We start from the raw sequence: 20,625 nt of genomic DNA on the forward strand, positions 1-20,625 counted from the left end.
TAGATATATATAGAAAAAGTTTACAGAATACGAAAGGAAATATTACAAAATAAAAAGTTTAAAACATAAATAAAAAAATAAAATAAAAAATAGTTTTATTTGAAAAGGTTTACAAAATACAAAAGGATTAAACCTTAAAAAGAAAGAACTTAAATTTTATTTGAAAAAGTTACGTTATTTCATTTTCATTGTTTTAATGAGAATATTTGAAAGAAAACCCAGATGTAAAATGTTGTTTTTGTTTTTGTTTTTGCTTTTTTTTTCAATTTTATATACCAAAAATCGAAAATACATTATGAAATACAAAACCAGTCATAATTAAGTGCGATTATTAAATCTGGGAGTTATATCCGTATGTTTGAATTTTAAGCAAAGAAAATGTTGCAGATTTATACTCTAATGAGAAGAAAATTTATGCACTGATCATGTTGGGAGTGGAGCTTATCTTCGGTCACGTTTCTTGCACAAAGATGAGAAGCAATGGCATTATGTTTGGCTCTTTCATGTTAGAAATGGACTTAAACTGACGTTGTGGATCTGTACCACAAGAACGCCTGATTTCCTCAAGCTGACCAACAACTTCCTCCATATCCGGCCAGTCATCCCTCTTGGACGCCACGCATCTGAAGGCCAGATCTACAACTGCGCTTACCATTATTCTCACCTCTTGATTTACTTCAAATTCTAGCTGTGGATCGATTAGTTCATCCAAAGCTCCTTCCTGAATTTTCATTATAGCCAAGTTATCAAGGTTGATTTCTCTTCTCTTCCGATTTATGTCCATTGCTAGTTTGGCAGAGATAATCTCCAGCAAAACAACCCCGAAGCTGTAGACATCGGATTTCTCCGTCAGATGATAGCATTGATAGTACTCTCAGTCAACATACCCTGGTGTGCCTTGTGGGATCGTAGTGACATGTAAGACATCTAAGGGCACAACCTGCAAAGCCCAAAATCGCACAATTTGATATCTGAATTCTCGTCCAGGAGAATATTAGAGGATTTTACATCTCTGTGTAATATAGGCGGATCAAGGGCGTGAAGGAAAGCCAGCGTCTTGGCAGTTTGAATAGAAATGTTCAAACGAGTATTCCATTGCAATCCCTTGAGATTTTTGCGATTGCCATGAAGATGATCGGCTAGGGTGCCATTTGAGAGAAATTCGTATACAAGCAGCAGTTCTGGACTGTCTAGAGGAGTGCAGCCATAAAGATGAACAACATGTGGATGGTTCAATGTCGAAAATATCTTCACCTCATGGATGAACTGCTCTAGTCTCCTAAAGTTATCCTGATAAAGTCTCTTTATGGCCAAAAGTATTTTGCCCCAAAGTTTACCCAGATAGACTGCCCCGAACCCTCCAACGCCAAGTTCGTTCTCCTTGTGGAAGCAATTTGTAGTCTGACGAAGTTCTTCGTAAGAGGATATTGGTAAATTTCCCATTTCGAGCTCACTCAAATCTCTAGGAAGAATGCCGTCAAGAGGAGGTTTTCTGTTGTTCAGATAATAAGCCAAGAGCAGCCCTGGTGTAAGATGTTACGCACATGCCAAACAAAATTCACTAGAAAACAAATATATAAAGCACAATTGAAACGCACCACGACAAAAAGGGCCAGAAGGAACCAAGTACAAGTAGGGGAACCAATAAGGAACCTTACCAGTAACCTTCAAAGAATTTCCATAACTGTCAAATTTTCGCTCACCACGGGCCAAAAGAGCGCTTCAACTCCACTAAGTTTTGAGAGCCAACCACTAAGAGAGGCTTCGGGTGCCTTATCACCATGGTCCCAAATGAATCGACAAATTCCACTATGAGAGGAACATTGAGAACCCTAGCACCAATAACAACTACCCATAGTAAGTTTTTTTTAGAGACTGATCATGCACAAGTTGGTAACCTGTGCATACTCCATGATGTTTGCACCACCCTCTCTATCTCCCATAACCTAAAAGAAAAAAAAGAGAAACCAGACATACTACCACACTTTAAAACATATTGTGGCCTTCTCGAAGATTATGAGCCACACTTGCGAGTTGTCCATATCACCTCCCTTGTTCTCACTATCTATCATTCACACAAGTACATTCCACACCAGCCCGCACTTCGTGATTCAAGGTCCTCCACCGCATCGGGGTAATGAATAACTTATTCTAATATATAAAGGAAATCTCTAATAAAATACATGATTTTTTAAAACTATTTATAAAATTTCTTCAAAAATCATGCAATATAATTAAATTTATTTTATTTCATACATTTTTTCAAATAAAAAATATTATTATGATAATCATTATTATTCTATGTAGGAATTTACAGGGTAAGTTCCTCAGACAGAACACCAAAGGACACCGCTCACAAACAGATCACAGATCAATACACCAGTATTTTGACGTGGTTAAAACCCTCAAAGAGGGAAACAGTCCACGGCCTGAGCCAACGCGGCCACTTCAGGCAATTTATTAATAAAAGAATGAAAATTTACATATGCTTCTCTCATAGACGGATTACCCTACAAATGACCCTCCATGATCTTTAAATAGAGATCATGGACCAATCGGGTGTTAAGCCACGGATCAAGTGTCGGTAATACCGAGGAGAGAATGAACCGTCGGATCACTACATATCGTGACCGTCGGATTGTAAGTTACAAAATGTACATAGTAAAGAAACACACTTTACCTAACTCTATATCTAACTCTATACTAGACCAAGTTGTACTTAACTATTTCCTATGTGTCGGAATATCCTAACACACCCCCTTAAGAACAACTTGGGATAGGATTGAAGGATTTACAAATATGACACAATAGGAGAAGGAAGGAGGCACTAGAGCCTATCCCCCCTTAGTGACAACTTCCTGAACTCCAACCATAAATCGAAGTTTAGTGAACTTCGCCTCTGTGAGAGCCTTTGTAAAGATGTCTGCAACTTGATGATCTGTTGAACAATATTGCACTTCAAGAACATGGTCATGAATGAGCTTTCTGATGAAGTGCATGTGCAGTTCAATGTGTTTGCTGCGCTGATGTTGGACTGGATCTTTGCATAGCTGAATGGCACTTTGATTATCACGCCAAAGTGTAGTCGGATGCTGCTGTTGAAAGCCAAATTCTGACAGGATCTGACGGAGCCACAAGGCTTCCTTACTAGCTTCTACGGCACCACGATACTCTGCTTCTGCTGAAGAAAGAGAAATGGCACCTTGTTTCTTGCAAGCCCATGTAATAGGTCCTGAACCAAGAGTGAACACATAACCTGCAGTAGACTTCCGATCATCAGGGTCACCAGCCCAATCAGAATCAGTGAAACCAACCAATAGAGGAGCTGCTTTGGCACTATAATGAATCCCAAACTGAACTGTACCTCGAACATAACGAAGTATTCTTTTAGCTGCTTTCCAATGACTTTCATGTGGCTTTTGCATAAACCGAGCATCAAGGCCAACAACAAAGGAAAGGTCAGGACGAGTATGGGTTAGATACAAAAGTTTTCCTACAAGTTGACGGTATAAGGTAGCATCAACTTCAGGAGAAGTACAAGTGACTGAAAGTTTGACTCCAGACTGAAAGGGAGAAGGGGCTGGCTTACAGTCTTCCATGTGAAAATGGTGTAGAATATCACAGGCATACTTGGACTGAGAAAGGGAAATACCTTCCTTGGATTGCAAGACTTGAAGACCGAGAAAATAATGTAAGTGTCCTAAGTCTGTCATTTCAAACTTCCTTTTAAGGCTAGACTTCACATGGTTTATAAGGTTGGGATCACTACCAGTCAGGATAAGATCATCAACATAAAGAACAAGAATGATAAGAGACTTGCCCACTTTCTTGGTGTAGACAGTATTGTCAGAATGACACCTAGAGAAGCCAGATTCTAAAATAAAGTTATCCATTTTGGCATACCAAGCTCGAGGAGCTTGCTTGAGACCATAAAGGGATTTCTTAAGCCGACATACAAGGCTGGAGTCTGTTTGGTCCATATAGATTTCTTCATGCAAGTCCCCATGCAAGAAGGCGGATTTAACATCCATCTGATGGACTTCCCATTTGAAAGAAGCAGCAACGGAAAGAACAAGGCAGATAGAGTTCATTTTGGCAACAGGGGAGAAGGTTTCAGTGTAGTCAATGCCTTCAACTTGTGAAAAACCCTTAGCAACAAGACGAGCTTTATGTTTATCAACTTTCCCATCTGGTCCATACTTGGTTCTGTAAACCCATTTGCATCTAACAAGTTTTCGTCCCTTTGGTAGAGGAACAAGATCCCATGTATCATTTGCCAATAATGAATGATATTCTTCATTCATAGCTGCTTCCCAATCTAGATGGCCTGAAGCTTCTGCAAAGGTGTCAGGATCATAATTCACTGAAGCTTGAGCCAGTAAAGAAGAGGCTCTCTCGAACTGAGAACGTGTACGTCGCTAATCTGTAGGATCACCGGCAAGATCACCTGCTGCATCCCGAGTAGCACGGACCCATTTTGGAAGCTGAGGAGCTGAAGGAGGATCCTGAGAAGGTGGGGGAGGATTTTCATCCTCGCTTTCATCATCTGAAGAAGAAATATTTTCAAAAGTAGAAGAGATAGGGAGAGGTGGCACATCTGCCGAACTAGGCTCGCAGGGCGATATATTTTCAGCAAACTTTACATCTCTTCTAATGATAACATTTTTGGACTTAAGTGGAATAAGTCTATATCCTTTGACATCTTCAGAATATCCAACAAAAATACATTTTTCACTCTTAGGTTCTAAAGCTTTATGTTTCTCATCTGGAATATGGGCCCATGCTTCACTTCCAAAAACACGAAAGTGACTTACATCTGGTTTGATTAAGCTCCATGCTTCTTCTGGAGTGATATTCTTTAAAACCTTAGTAGGAGTGCGATTTATTATGTAATTTGCACAGTTAATTGCTTCTGCCCAATAATTAAGACTAAGTCCTTTAGATTGAAGCATACAATTAGCCATTTCCTTTAAGGTGCGATTCTTCCTTTCAGCTACACCATTTTGTTGTGGAGTATATGGAACAGTATGTTGCATTTGAATTCCATTCTCAGTGCAAAAGTTGATGAATGTGTTTTTAACATATTCTCCGCCATTATCAGATCTTAGCTTAAGAATTTGATGTCCAGATTGTTTTTCAACAAAGGCCAAGAACATGTTAAATACTTCACTCTTGAGTTTTAAGAAGTATACCCAAGTGCGTCTGGAGAAATCATCAATGAAAGTTAAGAAATACTTGTAGCCAGAGAATGAAGCAACTGGAAGTGGACCACATAAATCACTATGCACGAGCTGTAAAGGGGTTGAGGCGTGCCAAGAGGCACGTTTTTCAAAACTGTCCCGATGATGTTTTCCGAGTACACATCCGGAACAAACACCATCTCTGCAAGATACCATTGGAAGACCTGTCACCATATTTTCTTTACATAGATTCTGAAGAGAGCGATAGTTTAAGTGACCAAATCGCTCATGCCAAAGTTTGCTCACTTCATCATTATGAGCAACAAATACTGAGGGAAGATTTGATGACCCAAAGTTGTGAAACTTATACAACCTTGTAGAATCATCAGCAATGCCAGTAGCTAAAATCTGTCTAGGATCTCTTAGGTCCTTAATTACAACATTGTGAGGTGAAAATTCAACGATTTTACCTTCACCTGAATGGGTTATCTGATATACAGATAGAAGGTTGCAGGATAAGGTTGGAACACATAATACATCATTAAACTGACCATTGTCTAGATGAACAGATCCAGTCCCTACAACACTAAGAGATCTATCATCACCAACATATATATTTTTGGTGTTACAATCATTTAAAGAAGAAAACATGGCTTTGTTTTTGGCCATGTGATAAGAAGCTCCAGAATCAATGAGCCACTCATAAGAATGAGAAGAAGAAGATACATTTAGTGCATAGCCAGACCGAGATGCTTGACAACCACATGCAAAAAGTGCCATTCCTGAAGATGAAGTTGAAGTTGAAGAGTGCTCCAAATGGATGTTATGCTTCTTCATTGCTGCTTCCAAGGCTTCCATCTTCTTAAAGCATTTGGATTCTAAGTGGCCATCTCGATTACAAAAGTTGCAATGTCTATCAGTCTTCTTCCCTTTGTTTTTATTTGTCTTATCATTTTGTTGAAATGATTTTTCATTTTGAGGTGAAATTGCTTAGGACCCTTGTTTGGTTTAGGACCATTCTTTTTAGGATACGACTTCTTAGGATTCTTTGAATTTGGTTGCTGCTGGGCGGCTAACGCTTTCTTAGAAGAGTTTCCAAGATGAAGAAGACCAAGGTGTAAGAGTTTTTCTTGTTCTCTTATTAAAGAATCACAAAAGGAATCAAAGGAAGGGGACTTGTAGGTTTGTCCTTGAGAAATGAAGGCTTCTCTTATAGAATGGAAGGTGGAAACAAACACAGAATAGGCTGGTCCCAACTTAGTAAGAATGGAGTAGATAAGGCTACTATCTTCTTTCTTAACCTTAACACCTTCCAAGAGAAGTCTAAGGGTCTTGAACTTGGACAAAAAATCTTCAATGCAAGAAAAATTATTGGGGTCCAATATAAGCAATTCATTTTCAAGTTGATGGGCTTTAAGTTCATTTTTAATTCCAAAGACTTTAGTAATATGTTTCATTGCTTCATCAAGAGTATCAAGTTCTGCAATATCAAATCTAAGATCTGGAGAAATAGACATCCCTATCAACCCACGTGTCTTGCCTATTTTCCCATTTAGCTGCCTTGTATTCATCTTTCTGTTTGGTCTCTTGGCCTGTGGCTATTCTGTAAAGACCTTTACTTCTAAGTAAATCCACAATGTAGGACCACCATTGGAAGTAGTTGGTGTTGTCAAGAATAACTTGGCATGGAATTTCCATTTAAAAAAAAAAACTGAAGCTATAGATGCTAAAACGAAGTGTTGCAATGGAAAGATCTCGAAAAATTCGGCTATTTAAAAAAAAACGGTTTTGAAAACGGCTTCCGGATGAATAAGTTATGGCTTTTTGAAGAAAATTTGATGAAGTCGCCGACGAAGTGCGAGAATGTGCGGAAATGAAAAATCCGCCCCCACAAAATGGAGACTTGACCCCAAGACCTCTACTCTCATAAATTAGCTTTGCACCAAGTGAGCTATACAAAAATTTTGAGAGAGAGAGAGGGGGGGGGGGGGGGGGGGGGGGGTTGATGCTTTGGGTTGTGTGCTTGCTTTGAGAAAGCTCTTTTTCCCTACAAAACAAAAAACACAAAACCCAACACGGACATACAAAAAAAAAAATGAACCTTGCGGCTCGAAGTTAGCTTTAGCCAGAAACGAAATATTTTCCTCAATGTTTCTAATTTTCCGAGATCACACTAAGGCGCAGCGAAAAAGAGCATACGCATGAGAAAAATCCGTCATTTCTGTTTCTGATTTGCCCAGATCGCATAGAGTCGCAGGGCAAAGAGCATACACAGAAATGAAAGGTATAGATTCGATAATAAAAAAAATCTAAATAAACCAAAAACCGAAATAAACAGAGAGAAAATAACTGTAAACTGCAAATAAACATTGTATACCTCCAGATCTTAAAAATGACACAGCTAGGGCTTCCAGAAACCTTTTCGCGTGAAACGAAAGGGGTTCCTCACTGGAACAGATGCTCCCAACACAACAGAGTAGTCCTCTTAGCCCGAAAGCAATCAGAAATAGTAGATCTAGGAAACGGTAGTCGGATGCAGTTCTACCGGCTTCAGATTTGGATCACCAACGGACCCGGCCCTCAAATAGCTCTCATACCATGTAGGAATTTACAGGGTAAGTTCCTCAGATAGAACACCAAAGAACACCGCTCACAAACAGATCACAGATCAATACACTAGTATTTTGACGTGGTTAAAACCCTCAAAGAGGGAAACAATCCACGGCCTGAGCCAACGCGGCCACTTCAGGCAATTTATTAATAAAAGAATGAAAATTTACATATGCTTCTCTCATAGACGGATTACCCTACAAATGACCCTCCATGATCTTTAAATAGAGATCATGGACCATCGGGTGTTAAGCCACGGATCAAGTGTCGGTAATACCGAGGAGAGAATGAACCGTCGAATCACTACATATCGTGATCGTCGGATTGTAAGTTACAAAATGTACATAGTAAAGAAACACACTTTACCTAACTCTATACCTAACTCTATACTATACCAAGTTGTAACTAACTATTCCTATGTGTTGGAATATCCTAACATCCCCCCTTAAGAACAACTTGGGATAGGATTGAAGGATTTACAAATATGACACAATAGGAGAAGGAAGGAGGCACTAGAGCCTAATCATCCAATCAATGAATAATTTAATTATTATATTATTGATATTATTTTAATTATATATATATAATTTTTGTGGTAGATTTTTTTTTTATAAATTTTAATTTCATAAAATAAAACAACTAATATATTGTTGGAGTAATTAACTCATATTTGTTTTCTTTAGAAATTTGTTAAAGTTATTAGAATTTTTGGGATTCTATTTAAATGTGTGGTTGAGATATTTTCTCAACAAAATAATTGAGTGATGGAGTTATTCAATCTATCTTAAGTCAAGCTTCATGTATAAATATGTGGAATAATGTTATGCATGAACAATGTACTCTTTCTTATTTTCTAAAAGATACTCCATAAAAAAATCAAGTACATTTGAAAGTCACCAAAGTTTTGTTTCTTTAATGATAGATGAGCTCCAAATTAATATACGATGGAAATATGACCTTCGATTTTGAGCTTAAACAAGTCGTACAATACAGTTTGGCTCAACCCCAACCCTACGATCAATTTATTCCTGCCCCCATTAGCAGAATATAGACATAAATTCCTTTTTTACACATCTATGCAACTAACAGTTTATGTGGCCATGACATAGGAAGTTAGTTCATCTATTGTTGAAAATTATGTTTCTTATCACCGCCCAATTACTTTGTTCTGGAAAAATTCTGATGCAAGGTTTGGTTTTCCTCTTAAGTTCAACATAATTTGGCTTGATGATCTGAAAATGGGGCTCTTAGGCTTCTTGTCTACCTTACAGAACCTCTCCCACTTCCAAAGCTTTAAATTTTCCCAAGTCTTAATGATTAACCAATGCAGAAATAAGAAATGTTTGAAAATATGGGTATATGCTTGTATTTGTTTTCAGCTGATTACTTACTTTAAAATCTGTTGTTTGTGCTGATATGGGAAGGTACTTAAAACTGATATACAAATGCATATACAGTAGTTAAAGCAGCAGTAAAAGCAAAAACATAAGACAACAATATAATATGGAGTTCACCCTATTATCTTGGGCTATGTCTCCTTGAGCTCTAATCAACTCGATTAGGCTCTTTGGGATTATGGTTTTAGTTCTTTTACAAGTTCCTACACTTAACTCCAATGTTTTATATAGGAACATTAGGCTCAGAACACCATCTTATCCCTTGGCTCTTGGAGCTCTTCGGCTTTTTAGCTCTAGCTCTTAGCTCTGGCTCTTGCTCTTGCTCTAGCTATGGTCTGACTCTATCTCTGGCTCTATGGCTCGGGCTCTGGTTTTGGATCTCAGCTCTCACTTCTGGCGCTCACTTTGGCTCGAGCTCTGGCTTCTCCAAGCTCTTTCTCTCGGCCATCACATGCCTCCGTGAGGCACTCGACCTCCAAGTGACTCCCTAGACTCTCTGCGCATTCAACGTTTTTTTTGTTGTTTGCTCTTTTCTCTCTTCTACTGTCCCTCCTCTTTCTCTTCGTCTGTTCATCTCCCTTATTTCGGCTATTATAGTCACTGCATCACCTCACAGGGAAGCAGCCACCTATTCAATAACGGATAAGTGTCAGGTTCACTGGAAACACTTGATCGTTTGAAACTACCGTTATTTTCGTTTACTCCAAGAATGCCCATGAAACACGAATCTCTGCCAACTCATCGTCCACGTCGAACTTCGAATCTTTATGCATCGTGGCTTATTTTCTCCCTCGGGTCCGGTCTCCCATCGGGTGCAATCTCCGTCGTTACATCTGAGGCCTCCAGATCCTACGGTTATTGCTCATATCATGCGGATGACTTGCTCGGACGTTAGCCCGCGACGAGAGCGGTTTTCTCTCTCATTCGCCGGGCACGCGTCAATCACTGTATGGCATCACTGGGTCCTCTAACAAGCCTGCTTACTGCCTGAAACGCTTCCGATATTCTGCCAGTTTTGGAGTGCGGGACATGCCTTTCGCTTTATTGCTTTTCCCATGGTTTTCAGGTTTTCCTTGTGACCGTGCACTCGAGGCTTTTCCTTCTCGAGGGATTTTTCCAGCGATGCACAATTAGAACTTTGTGCTAATTGCGCATTAGAAACAGCCTCCATCTTCTGATCTGGGTATCCCATTTGTTAGTGTGTGCCACTGCGCGGTATCCATGGGCCTTGGTCAGCATGATTTGACCAAAGGTCCTTCTTGCTCTGTGCTGGCTACAAATTTTCATTGTTCAGAGGTTATTTCTGATAAGCTTCGACATCCATAAGACTTTAAACTTCGGTATGAGTTTTTACAGAGTTCGGGTAGCTTTAAGAGAGTTTAAGGATCCAAATTCCAATCACGCATTCCCACTAAAAGAGCTTTTGGTCCACCAAAAGACTGATATACTGATCTGAGCAGTAAATGAGAGTAACAACACCCTCTTCTTTCAGCCTCCCTACACTTGCCTATGCATAGTCCCTCTGAACCAAAATCCCTGACCACTTCCCTTCTTGGATGGGGTGGTCGTCTTGGGAAGAATTGTTTCCCTCCTTGACTTCATGCAGAACTTCTACTGTGAAGTCTATAGAAGGTAGTTTGAACTTCTTTGTCTTGATCCTTAATCCAAGGTGGCTCAAACAAATGTGAAGTACATCTGCGCCACAAAACTTTCGTTTGTACCTGTTTGAAAAGCTGCCAACAACAATTGTTAACGACAGGAGGCATACAGACAAAAACTACATGGGCTAACTCCTGCCTCAACAAAGAAATAAATTTCACATCTTGTGAACCCTTCCATGTCTTATATCTGCATACAAATGATTAACTAGATAACAAACCAATAAAACATACCTTTACAACAAATGACTCTTCAAGTCAAGCATGTAGGAAAAAGACCTTTGGGACTCCTTTCCAAAAGATGAAACACTTCATCATTTTGTCCATTTTTCTCTCAAGCCAGCATCACATGCATCTCATGCTCATGCATGCATTCCATCTTTCAACTTTCGCTTAAGTACATTGTACTGCCGAAACTGAAATGAACATACTATTGTAGCAATAAAGTGAGTTTCATACTCAACTCCTTTCCATTTACCATTTTGGTAAGATCCTGCAACTTGCATTTATTCCACAAGAAATGCAAACAGATGAATCAATAGACATGCAGCCTTAATTGGATAAGAACTCTAACCATTTCTTACCAATCCATTTCAAAGGTCCCTCCTTTGTTTGCACATCAGCATCAATATGTGAGTCATCCTGAACCACATCAATCATGGAATCTTTATTTCCATCCCTGCCATTTTCTTTTTCCACCTTCTCCTTTAGCTTTGGTGGAAGCAGTGTTGGATTCAAAATCCAACACCTTTCAGCAAGATGCCCTTGCTTATGGCAGTAAGTGCAACACACGTGCATCCTTTTGACAACATGATTTGCCTTGTCCTATGGACCTTTGGCTGCTTGCTTCCTTTCCTTCAAAATCTTCCTATATGTGGCCATCCTCTTCCAACATCTAGAAACATAATGGTTATCCAAACCACAAAAGGAACATGCAATTCTTTTTCCATGTTTTACAAAATTGAAAGTATTGTGTTTAGAACCAGATTTATACCTACCTCTTTCACCTTTATTGCCTTCATGAGGAGGTGAGACAAATGAAGAAGTAACTCCCTCTGGAACACTATCACTTTATTCAAGGTTGTCAGAGTTTCTACAAACCTCTGGTTCAAGTATGTGCTTTTGAACACCTAAATCATGCGAATGATGTTTCAGGCTATTGCATTCCTCCTGAATACATTCCTCACACTTTCGAGGTAGAGGACCTGCAATGAAACTCCTTTTTGGAACTATTTCAATGGCCTTCATGGAAGCTTTGGAACTCTCTCCATAAGACTATCCATAGCCAAGACCTATATACTTAGGCCTTTCCTCAACCATTATTGGCTCAACAATACCTTGTGCATGTTTTCCCAATCCTTTTCCTTCATAGCCCATCTTGGACATTAGCTTGGAACCTACGCCTCTGGTATGTTTTTCAAAAGAACCAATATAAGCATTCTTAGAAGAATTTGAAGACAAACAACAATGGTTTACCTCTTCTTCAAGTTGATAGTTGGCCAAGGCTTCTTTTGCAACAAAGAGTTGTGACTCCAACTCATGCATCCTTTTTAGGTTCATACTTGCAATATGAAGTTGCCTCTCCATTTCCTGCAATTTGCCGAAAAGCATCTGCTTCTCTTCCTCCATGCAATTCAACTGCTCTCTAAGTATGTTGCTCTTCCTTCCATCGTCATACATTTCTCTCACCATATCTAACATGGTGGATAAGTCTTGCTTCATGTCTCCATCAAAGGAACTTCGGGAGCAAGAAGAATTTGAGAACTCACCTGTAGAAGTTATCATTTTCAAAATGCACAAAAGAACTTCAAACAAGACTGTTAAAGAGCTTACTCAAGCAACCTTTTACAACAACCTCTTATGCTTCAAGGATCACCTTGAGGTCCTTTGGGATAGAGAATGACTTTAGCTCTTCTTCCTTCTTGTCCTTCCTGGATTGAGCTATCAATAGCTTTTCCTTCACCTCTTCAAACTCAAGCAATAGTCAGTCTGCAACCAAGCATAAAATCAATGAGGCAATCAATCCTTGATTGTCAAAACACCTTTCAGACAAGCAATCTTTCCCTATCAATCAAGCATTCTGTTACGACCTTCTTTGAATGTGGGGTTAATCAACCTACTGCTCTGATACCACCTAATCTAAAAATGGGACTCTTAGGCTTCTTGTCTAACTTACAGAACCTCTCCCACTTCCAAAGCTTTAAATTTTCCCAAGTCTTAATGATTAACCAATGCGGAAATAAGAAATGCTTGAAAATATGGGTATATGCTTGTATTTGTTTTTAGCTGATTATTTACTTTAAAATCTGTTGTTTGTGCTGATATGGGAAGGTACTTAAAATTGGTATACAAATGCATATAACAATAGTTAAAGAAGTAGTAAAAACAAACACATAAGACAACAATATAATATGGAGTTCACCCTGATATCTTGGGCTACGTCTCCTTGAGCTCTAATAAACTCGATTAGGCTCTCTGGGATTATGGTTTCAGTTCCTTTACAAGTGCCTACACTTAACTCCAATGTTTTATAGAGGAACATTGGGCTCAGAACACCATCTTATCCCTTGGCTCTTGGATCTCTTTGGCTTTCTAGCTCTGGCTCTAGCTCTTGCTTTGGCTTTGGCTCTGACTCTAGCTCTAGCTCTATGGCTCAGGCTTTGGTTTTGGCTCTCAGCTCTCGCTTCTGGCGCTCACTCTGGCTCTAGCTCTGGCTTCTCCAAGCTCTTTCTTTTAGCCTTCGCATGCCTATATGATTCGCTGGACCTCCAAGCAACTCCAACAACAATATATATGCTGCTGTTAATTGAGCTCTCTTGCTTTTCACTCGACCTCCGAGTGACTCCCCAGATTCTCTGTGCATTCAATGTTTTTTTTGTTGTTCGCTCTTTTCTCTCTTCTACTGTCCCTCCTCTTTCTCTTCGTCTATTCATCTCCCTTCTTTCGACTGTTACAGTCACTACATCACCTCAAAGGGAAGCGACCACTTATTCCGTAATGGATAAGTGTCTGTAGAAATTTTGAATAATTTAACACATATTCAACAAAGATTATCCTGATCATGTACTATTGTGGAATAGATACACAATACATAAGCTCCTCTACATTGATCATCAATATAGCAGCATCAATAACAATAAAACATCAAGATCATTCACACATTAACACAGTATGTAACCTGGGGAAAGCATCTCGCTAAAAACCCCACACTATTTGTATATTAATGAATGAGACCATGTAACATTACAAAGTGCAATGCTTATCACAAGCAATCCAGTACCAGCTCCACCTGTTACACACAATACAGCTAAGATCTGATCTCCAAATCTATTCCATTGCTTGCCTGCCTCCACTGCTCAATACCTACTCAAGAATGAATGAGAATGGTCTACCAAACTCGTATTTCACCTCCAAAGAATCACTCACAAGGTGTAAGACGTGAGAAGAAGCTACAAACTGGGCAAATACATGAGAAAAATCATTGGCATACTAAATCCCTCGATTGTGCAAGATCTGATGCACAACTATAGTCACAATTGATAGCAATCTGATTCTCTAACACTTGTCCCTGCTGAACTGAACATGCACTGACATGCAACTGAGTTAACTGATGTATTCTATAGTTGTATTATGAGTTAATAATTAGTTTAACAACTCATCATTAGTCTATCTGCAGTTAGACTAACTACAACTAGTTTAACCAAGTGAAACTGAACACAACTCCCTCAACTCCACAATCAACTCCACCAAACTCAACTGATTGAGTTCTAACTGAAGTCATGCATGCAACAACTCAACTAACTCATAAGAAAAGTGTACTTCCTTCTGACAGCTGCATGGGCCACATCTGTAGCTTAAACTGAAGTGCTCCAAGAGAATAAGATCAAGTTTATAGTCCAAATATTATTATGAGACAATAATATTTGACTTTTCTATTTTTGACAGCTAGTCTAAAAATAGACTTTGATCACCCACACTTTGGTCACCCACACTTTGGTCACCCACATTGTGATCACTCACACTGTGATCACCCACACTGTGATCATCCACACTGTGATCATCCACACTGTGATAAAAAATAGAACTTGCGCCATAATTTGCCTGCGGGCCCACTTAGTGAAGGCGACTCTTTTCACTAAGCTCCATCATCTTGTTGCAATCTCAACACTCCCTCTCGACAAGATATGGATTATCAGCAACCCCTATCCTGCCTCGGTGGTACTCGAATTTGCTCCTGGTGAGAGCCTTTGTTAGAATATCAGCATCCTGATCCTCCGTTGGAATGTATGAAAGCAACATGATCCTCCGCTGCACACAATCTCTGATATGATGGCACCTGATGTCAATATGCTTAGATCTATCATGAAATACAGGATTAGCCGAGAGTTTAATACAACTCTGGTTATCACAGTAAATCACAGTAGGATCCAAATGAGAACCGAACAAACCAACCAGGATCTTCCTCATCCATATAGCCTCGCATGCAGCCAAACTTGCTGCCATATACTCGGCCTCCGCTGAACTGAGTGCCACGGATCTCTGCTTCCTGCTATACCAAGAAACTGTTGTCGATCCAATACTGAAGACCCCTCCTGATGTGCTCTTTCTGTCCGTTGGGCTCCCTGCCCAATCTGCATCCGTGAAGCCACATAGCTTCACCTCATCCTCCTGTCTGTACCACAAACCATATCCCGATGTGCCTCTCAAGTAGCGCAATACATGCTTGCCCGCCTTCCAGAAGAGCTTGGTAGGCTTAACCATAGCTTGTGAAAGCTGGTTAACTGCATAGCATATATCAGGTCATGTATTGACCAAATACATCAGCGACCCCACCAACTGTCGATAAACAGTGGCATCCACTTCTTCTCTTGAAGTGGTATCCTCCCTTTTCCAACCTCCAGGAAGAGGAGTATCAACAGGCTTGCAACCATGCATGTTGAACTTCTTCAGTATCTCCTGAGCATACTTGCCCTGAGAAACAAACAGTCCACCACTACGCTGCCATATTTCCAATCCTAGGAAATAGTGAAGGAGGCCCAAGTCCTTCATCTCAAACTCTGTAGCAAGATCCTTCTTGCATGACAGTATCAACAGCTCATCACCCGTTAGAATCAAATCATCAACATACAGTACAATGATAAGCAACTTACCCTCCACCACAATCTGGTATAGGTTAGGATCCGCCTCGCTCTTGGAGAATCCAAGTCCTGTGAAATAGTTGTCTATCCACGTGTACCAAGCACGTGGTGCTTGTTTCAACCCATACAGCGCTCTCTTGAGCCTGCACACATGCGACTCACTGCTGAAGACCTCAAAGCCTTCGGGTTGCTCAATGTACACCTCCTCCTCAATGACTCCATTGATGAATGCAGTCTTCACATCCATCTGATGAATGTGCCATCCCATCTGCGCTGAGAGAGCAAGAATCGTCCATATGGAAGAATACCTTGCGACAGGTGCAAAGGTCTCCTCATAATCGATCCCCTCTATCTGTGAAAAGCCTCGGGCAACAAATCTTGCCTTGTACTTCTCCACACTCCAGTCAGCTACCTGCTTGACCTTGTAGACCCATCTCGAACCCACCACTGATTTCGTTTCTGGTCTAGGAACAATCTCCCATGCACTGTTTTTGACAATAGAATCATACTCTTCCACCATGGCGTCTACCCATGCAGGATCCTCCACAGCTTCCTAGAAAGAGGATGGCTCAGTCACAACACACTTGCTCATCAGAGCCATGTATCCAGTGTACCGATCAGGTGACTGTCTCTGCCTGTGTTGGGCTGTAGGTGGTCCTACAACTTTCTCTGCATCTTGAGCCAATCGCTCAGCTTCTGTCAAGCGCTTTCGCCCTCTGATGGTTGGTGCTGCATGAGTGGTCTCTTCCACTCCATGAACCTCGTCCTGTGGCTCATCCACGTCGTAAAGGTCTTCCTTAGGAACTAATAGCTCCTCATCTGCATGCAAGTGTAGCTCCCTCTCAAGCGAACACTTCATGGCTTTCTCCTCCTGAAATTTTATATCCCGTCGCACAACAGTTTTACCACTGTCTGGAAAATACACACGATAGTTGTGGGGTGTATCAGTGTACCCCACAAATATCCCAACCTCTGCGATCGGCTCCAACTTCTTCCTGGCATCCTTCGTCACATGCATGTAAACGTTAGCACCAAAAATCCTCAAATGAGAAAGAGCAGGCTTCTTACCAGAATAAGTCTCCTCAGGTGTACTCATGCCAAGTATCCTATGAGGACAACGGTTCTGCACATAAACTGCTGTATTGCATGCTTTCGCCCACAAGTGAAGGGGTAGGCCCTGATCATGCAACATTGCCTATGCAGCACCCACAATCGTTCTGTTCTTCCGCTTAGCTACCCCGTTCTGCTGTGGGTTATGGGGAGCTATGAGCTCTCTACGAATCCCTTCTGCCTTGCAGAAATCCTTGAACTCGTCCGAGATGTATTCACCACCATTATCGCTCCTAAAAGCCTTCACCTTCTTCCCCGACTCCTTCTCAACCAGTGCTTTGAATTCACAGAACTTTGAATATGTCTCGCTCTTCTTCTACATGAATAAGATCCAGCACTTACGAGAGAAATCATCAACAAAAAACACATAATACCTGTGTTTTGCTGTCGAAGCAACTGATAAAGGTCCACACACGTCTGTGTGAATTCTCTCAAGGATCGTCGTGGCACGACTATCCTTCTCGTGAAAGGTGGCTTTCACAAACTTCCCCAAAGTACACCCCTTGCACTGATCTGACTGCGCAAGTGTGCCTTTAGGAAGCCCTGTAGTGATCTGTTGCAGTATCTTCAAGGCTCCATGGTGAAGGTGACCCAATCTCCTGTGCCACAACTCACCATCATCCCGGCTCACCAATCCTTCTGCCTTGCCCGCCATTGCTGCGCATCCATCTACATGCAACTGATAAAGGTTCCTCACTTGAACCCCTATCTTCCGGGTCTCACCAGTTGTCTTGCTGCGCAGGAAAGCCTTTCCCTCGCTGAAAACAACATCATACCCCTTGTCCTCTAACATCACCACTGAGATGAGATTCTTCGTCAATCCTGGAACATGCATGACTTCCTTCAATATGAAGGGTTTACCAGACTCCCTCTCAAAGGAAATGGTACCGATACCGGTCGCACTGTATCTACCATCATCGCCCATCTCGATGTGCACTCCAAGATCTTTGTCCTCCAGATCAGAGAACAAATCTCTATCTCCCGTCATGTGAAAAGGTGTGCCACTGTCCAAGAACCACACTGATCCCATCACACTTGAAACCAAGCATGCGATCAATGAAAAAGCAAGCTCAAATTGAGAAGCTAGAGCCTCTCCTGCTGAAGATCTAGCAGCCTGATTGTTCTTCTTCTTCTGCAGACAATTTGTGGCATAGTGTCCGTGCTGGTGACAGTGAAAACACTCACCTTAGACATGTCCTACTTCTTGCCTTTCGCACCAGACTGAGAAGCTTTCTTGCTCTTCCCTTTCTTTGCTTTGGCAGCCAAAGCGCAATTCTCTTCATCAGATACCTTTGATGAAGATCCATTCTCACCTTTATTGTTTCTGAGTTTATCCTTGAGCACCAGGTCGCTCTTGCTTTGGAATAACATTTGCAATCCATTGAAAGACATTTCAACAACACTGCTGCAAATTCGATTTTCCACCAGCTCCAAACTCAACCACCTCCGATCTAAAATTCGTGAGAACACAATATTTCTCGTACAGAGATTGACTGTATGGGCATTCACCGGATATCTCACCTTCCAAAGGAAGGCTGAATCCAAAGGCTACCTGGCCCGACTACAGACTCTGCCTGAAGAAATAGAATGTAAACACTTCCTGAATAGTAGATCTGATGATCAATCCTCGCTTGATATCCTGTAAAAATCTCTTCTACAAATCAAGCAGCTCTGATACCATGTAGAAATTTTGAATAATTTAACACATATTCAACATAGATTATCCTGATCATGTGCTATTGCGGAATACATACACAATGCATAAGCTCCTCTACGTTGATCATCAATATAGCAGCATCAATAACAATAAAACATCAAGAGCATTCACACATTAACACGGTATGTAACCCGGGGAAAGCATCTCGCTAAAAACCCCACACTATCTGTATATTAATGATTGAGACCATGTAACATTACAAAGTACAATTCTTATCACAAGCAATCCAGTACCAGCTCCACCTATTACACACAATACAGCTAAGATCTGATCTCCAAATCTATTCCACTGCTTGCCTGCCTCCACTGCTCAATACCTGCTCAAGAATGAATGAGAATGGTCTACCAAACTCGTATTTCACCTCCAAAGAATCACTCAAAAGGTGTAAGACGTGAGCAGAAGCTACAAACTGGGCAAATACATGAGCAAACTCATTGGCATACTCAATCCCTTGATTGTGCAAGATCTGATGCACAACTATAGTCACAACTGATAGCAATCTGATTCTCTAACACCTGTCCCTGCTAAACTGAACATGCACTGACATGCAACTGAGTTAACTGATGTATTCCATAGCTGTATTATGAGTTAATAATTAGTTTAACAACTCATCATTAGTCTATCTGCATTTAGACTAACTACAACTAGTTTAACCAAGTCAAACTGAACACAACTCCATCAACTCCACCAAACTCAACTGATTGAGTTCTAACTGAAGTCATGCATGCAACAACTCAACTGACTCATAAGAAAAGCGTACTTCCTTCTGACAGCTGCATGGGCCACATCTGTAGCTCAAACTGAAGTGCTCCAAGAGAATAAGATCAAGTTTATAGTCCAAATATTATTATGAGACAATAATATTTGACTTTTTTATTTTTGACAGCCAGTCTAAAAATAGACTTTGATCACCCACACTTTGGTCACCCACACTCTGGTCACCCACATTATGATCACTCACACTGTGATCACCCACACTGTGATCATCCACACTGTGATCATCCACACTGTGATAAAAAATAGAACTTGCGCCATAATTTGCCTGCGGGCCCACTTAGTGAAGGCGACTCTTTTCACTAAGCTCCACCATCTTGTTGCAATCTCAAGAAGGTTCACTGGAAACACTCGATCGTTTGAAATGGTTGTTATTTCCGTTTACTCCAAGAATGCCCATGAAACACGAACCTCTGCCAACTCATCGTCCACGTCGGACTTCGAATCTTTATCCGTCGTGGCTTATTTTCTCCCTTGGGTCTGGTCTCCCATCGGGTGCAATCTCCGTCGTTAGATCTGGGGCCTCCAGATCCTACGGTTATCTCTCGTATCACATGGATGACTTGCTTAGACGTTAGCCTGCGATGAGAGCGTTTTTCTCTCTCATTCGCCGGACACGCATCAATCATTATATGGCATCGCTGGGTCCTTTGACAAACCCACTTACCGCCCAAAACGCCTCCGATATTCCGCCGGTTTTGGAGCGCAGGTGCCCCCTTTCGCTTTAGCACTTTTCCCATGGTTTCTAGGTTTTCCTTTTGACCGTGCGCTTGGGGCTTTTCCTTCTCGAGGGGTTTTGCCCAACGATGTGCGATTAGTGCTTTGTGCTAATCGCGCATTAGAAACAGCCTCCGTTTTCTGATCTAGATTTCCCATTTGCCAGTTTGCGCCACTGCGTGGTCTCCATGGGCCTCAGTTAGCGTGCTTTGACCGAAGGTCCTTGTTGCTCCGTGCTGACTGCAAATTATCGTTATTTAGAGGTTAATTCTAATAAGCTTCGACATCCATAAGACTTTAAACTTCTGTATGAGTTTTTACAGA

The 20,625-nt window shown here is 40.9% G+C and overlaps 1 protein-coding gene across 1 annotated transcript; it reads right to left on the reverse strand.

Moving 5' to 3' along the window:
- Positions 1 to 451: 451 nt before the first annotated feature.
- Positions 452 to 10,379, reverse strand: LOC149175704 (LEAF RUST 10 DISEASE-RESISTANCE LOCUS RECEPTOR-LIKE PROTEIN KINASE-like 1.4). The gene is made up of 3 exons (XM_089421211.1): positions 10,172 to 10,379; positions 941 to 1,523; positions 452 to 827 (listed from the first exon to the last, which is right to left on the reverse strand). The coding sequence occupies exons 1-3, from the start codon at positions 10,377 to 10,379 to the stop codon at positions 452 to 454; spliced, it is 1,167 nt and encodes a 388-aa protein (XP_089277337.1).
- Positions 10,380 to 20,625: the final 10,246 nt, after the last annotated feature.

The sequence above is a fragment of the Pinus tabuliformis genome, chromosome 4_1 (genome assembly GCF_031772625.1).
Source record: "Pinus tabuliformis cultivar Carrire ecotype Pingquan chromosome 4_1, CPIR1, whole genome shotgun sequence".
In the NCBI taxonomy this organism is placed as follows: Eukaryota; Viridiplantae; Streptophyta; class Pinopsida; order Pinales; family Pinaceae; genus Pinus; species Pinus tabuliformis.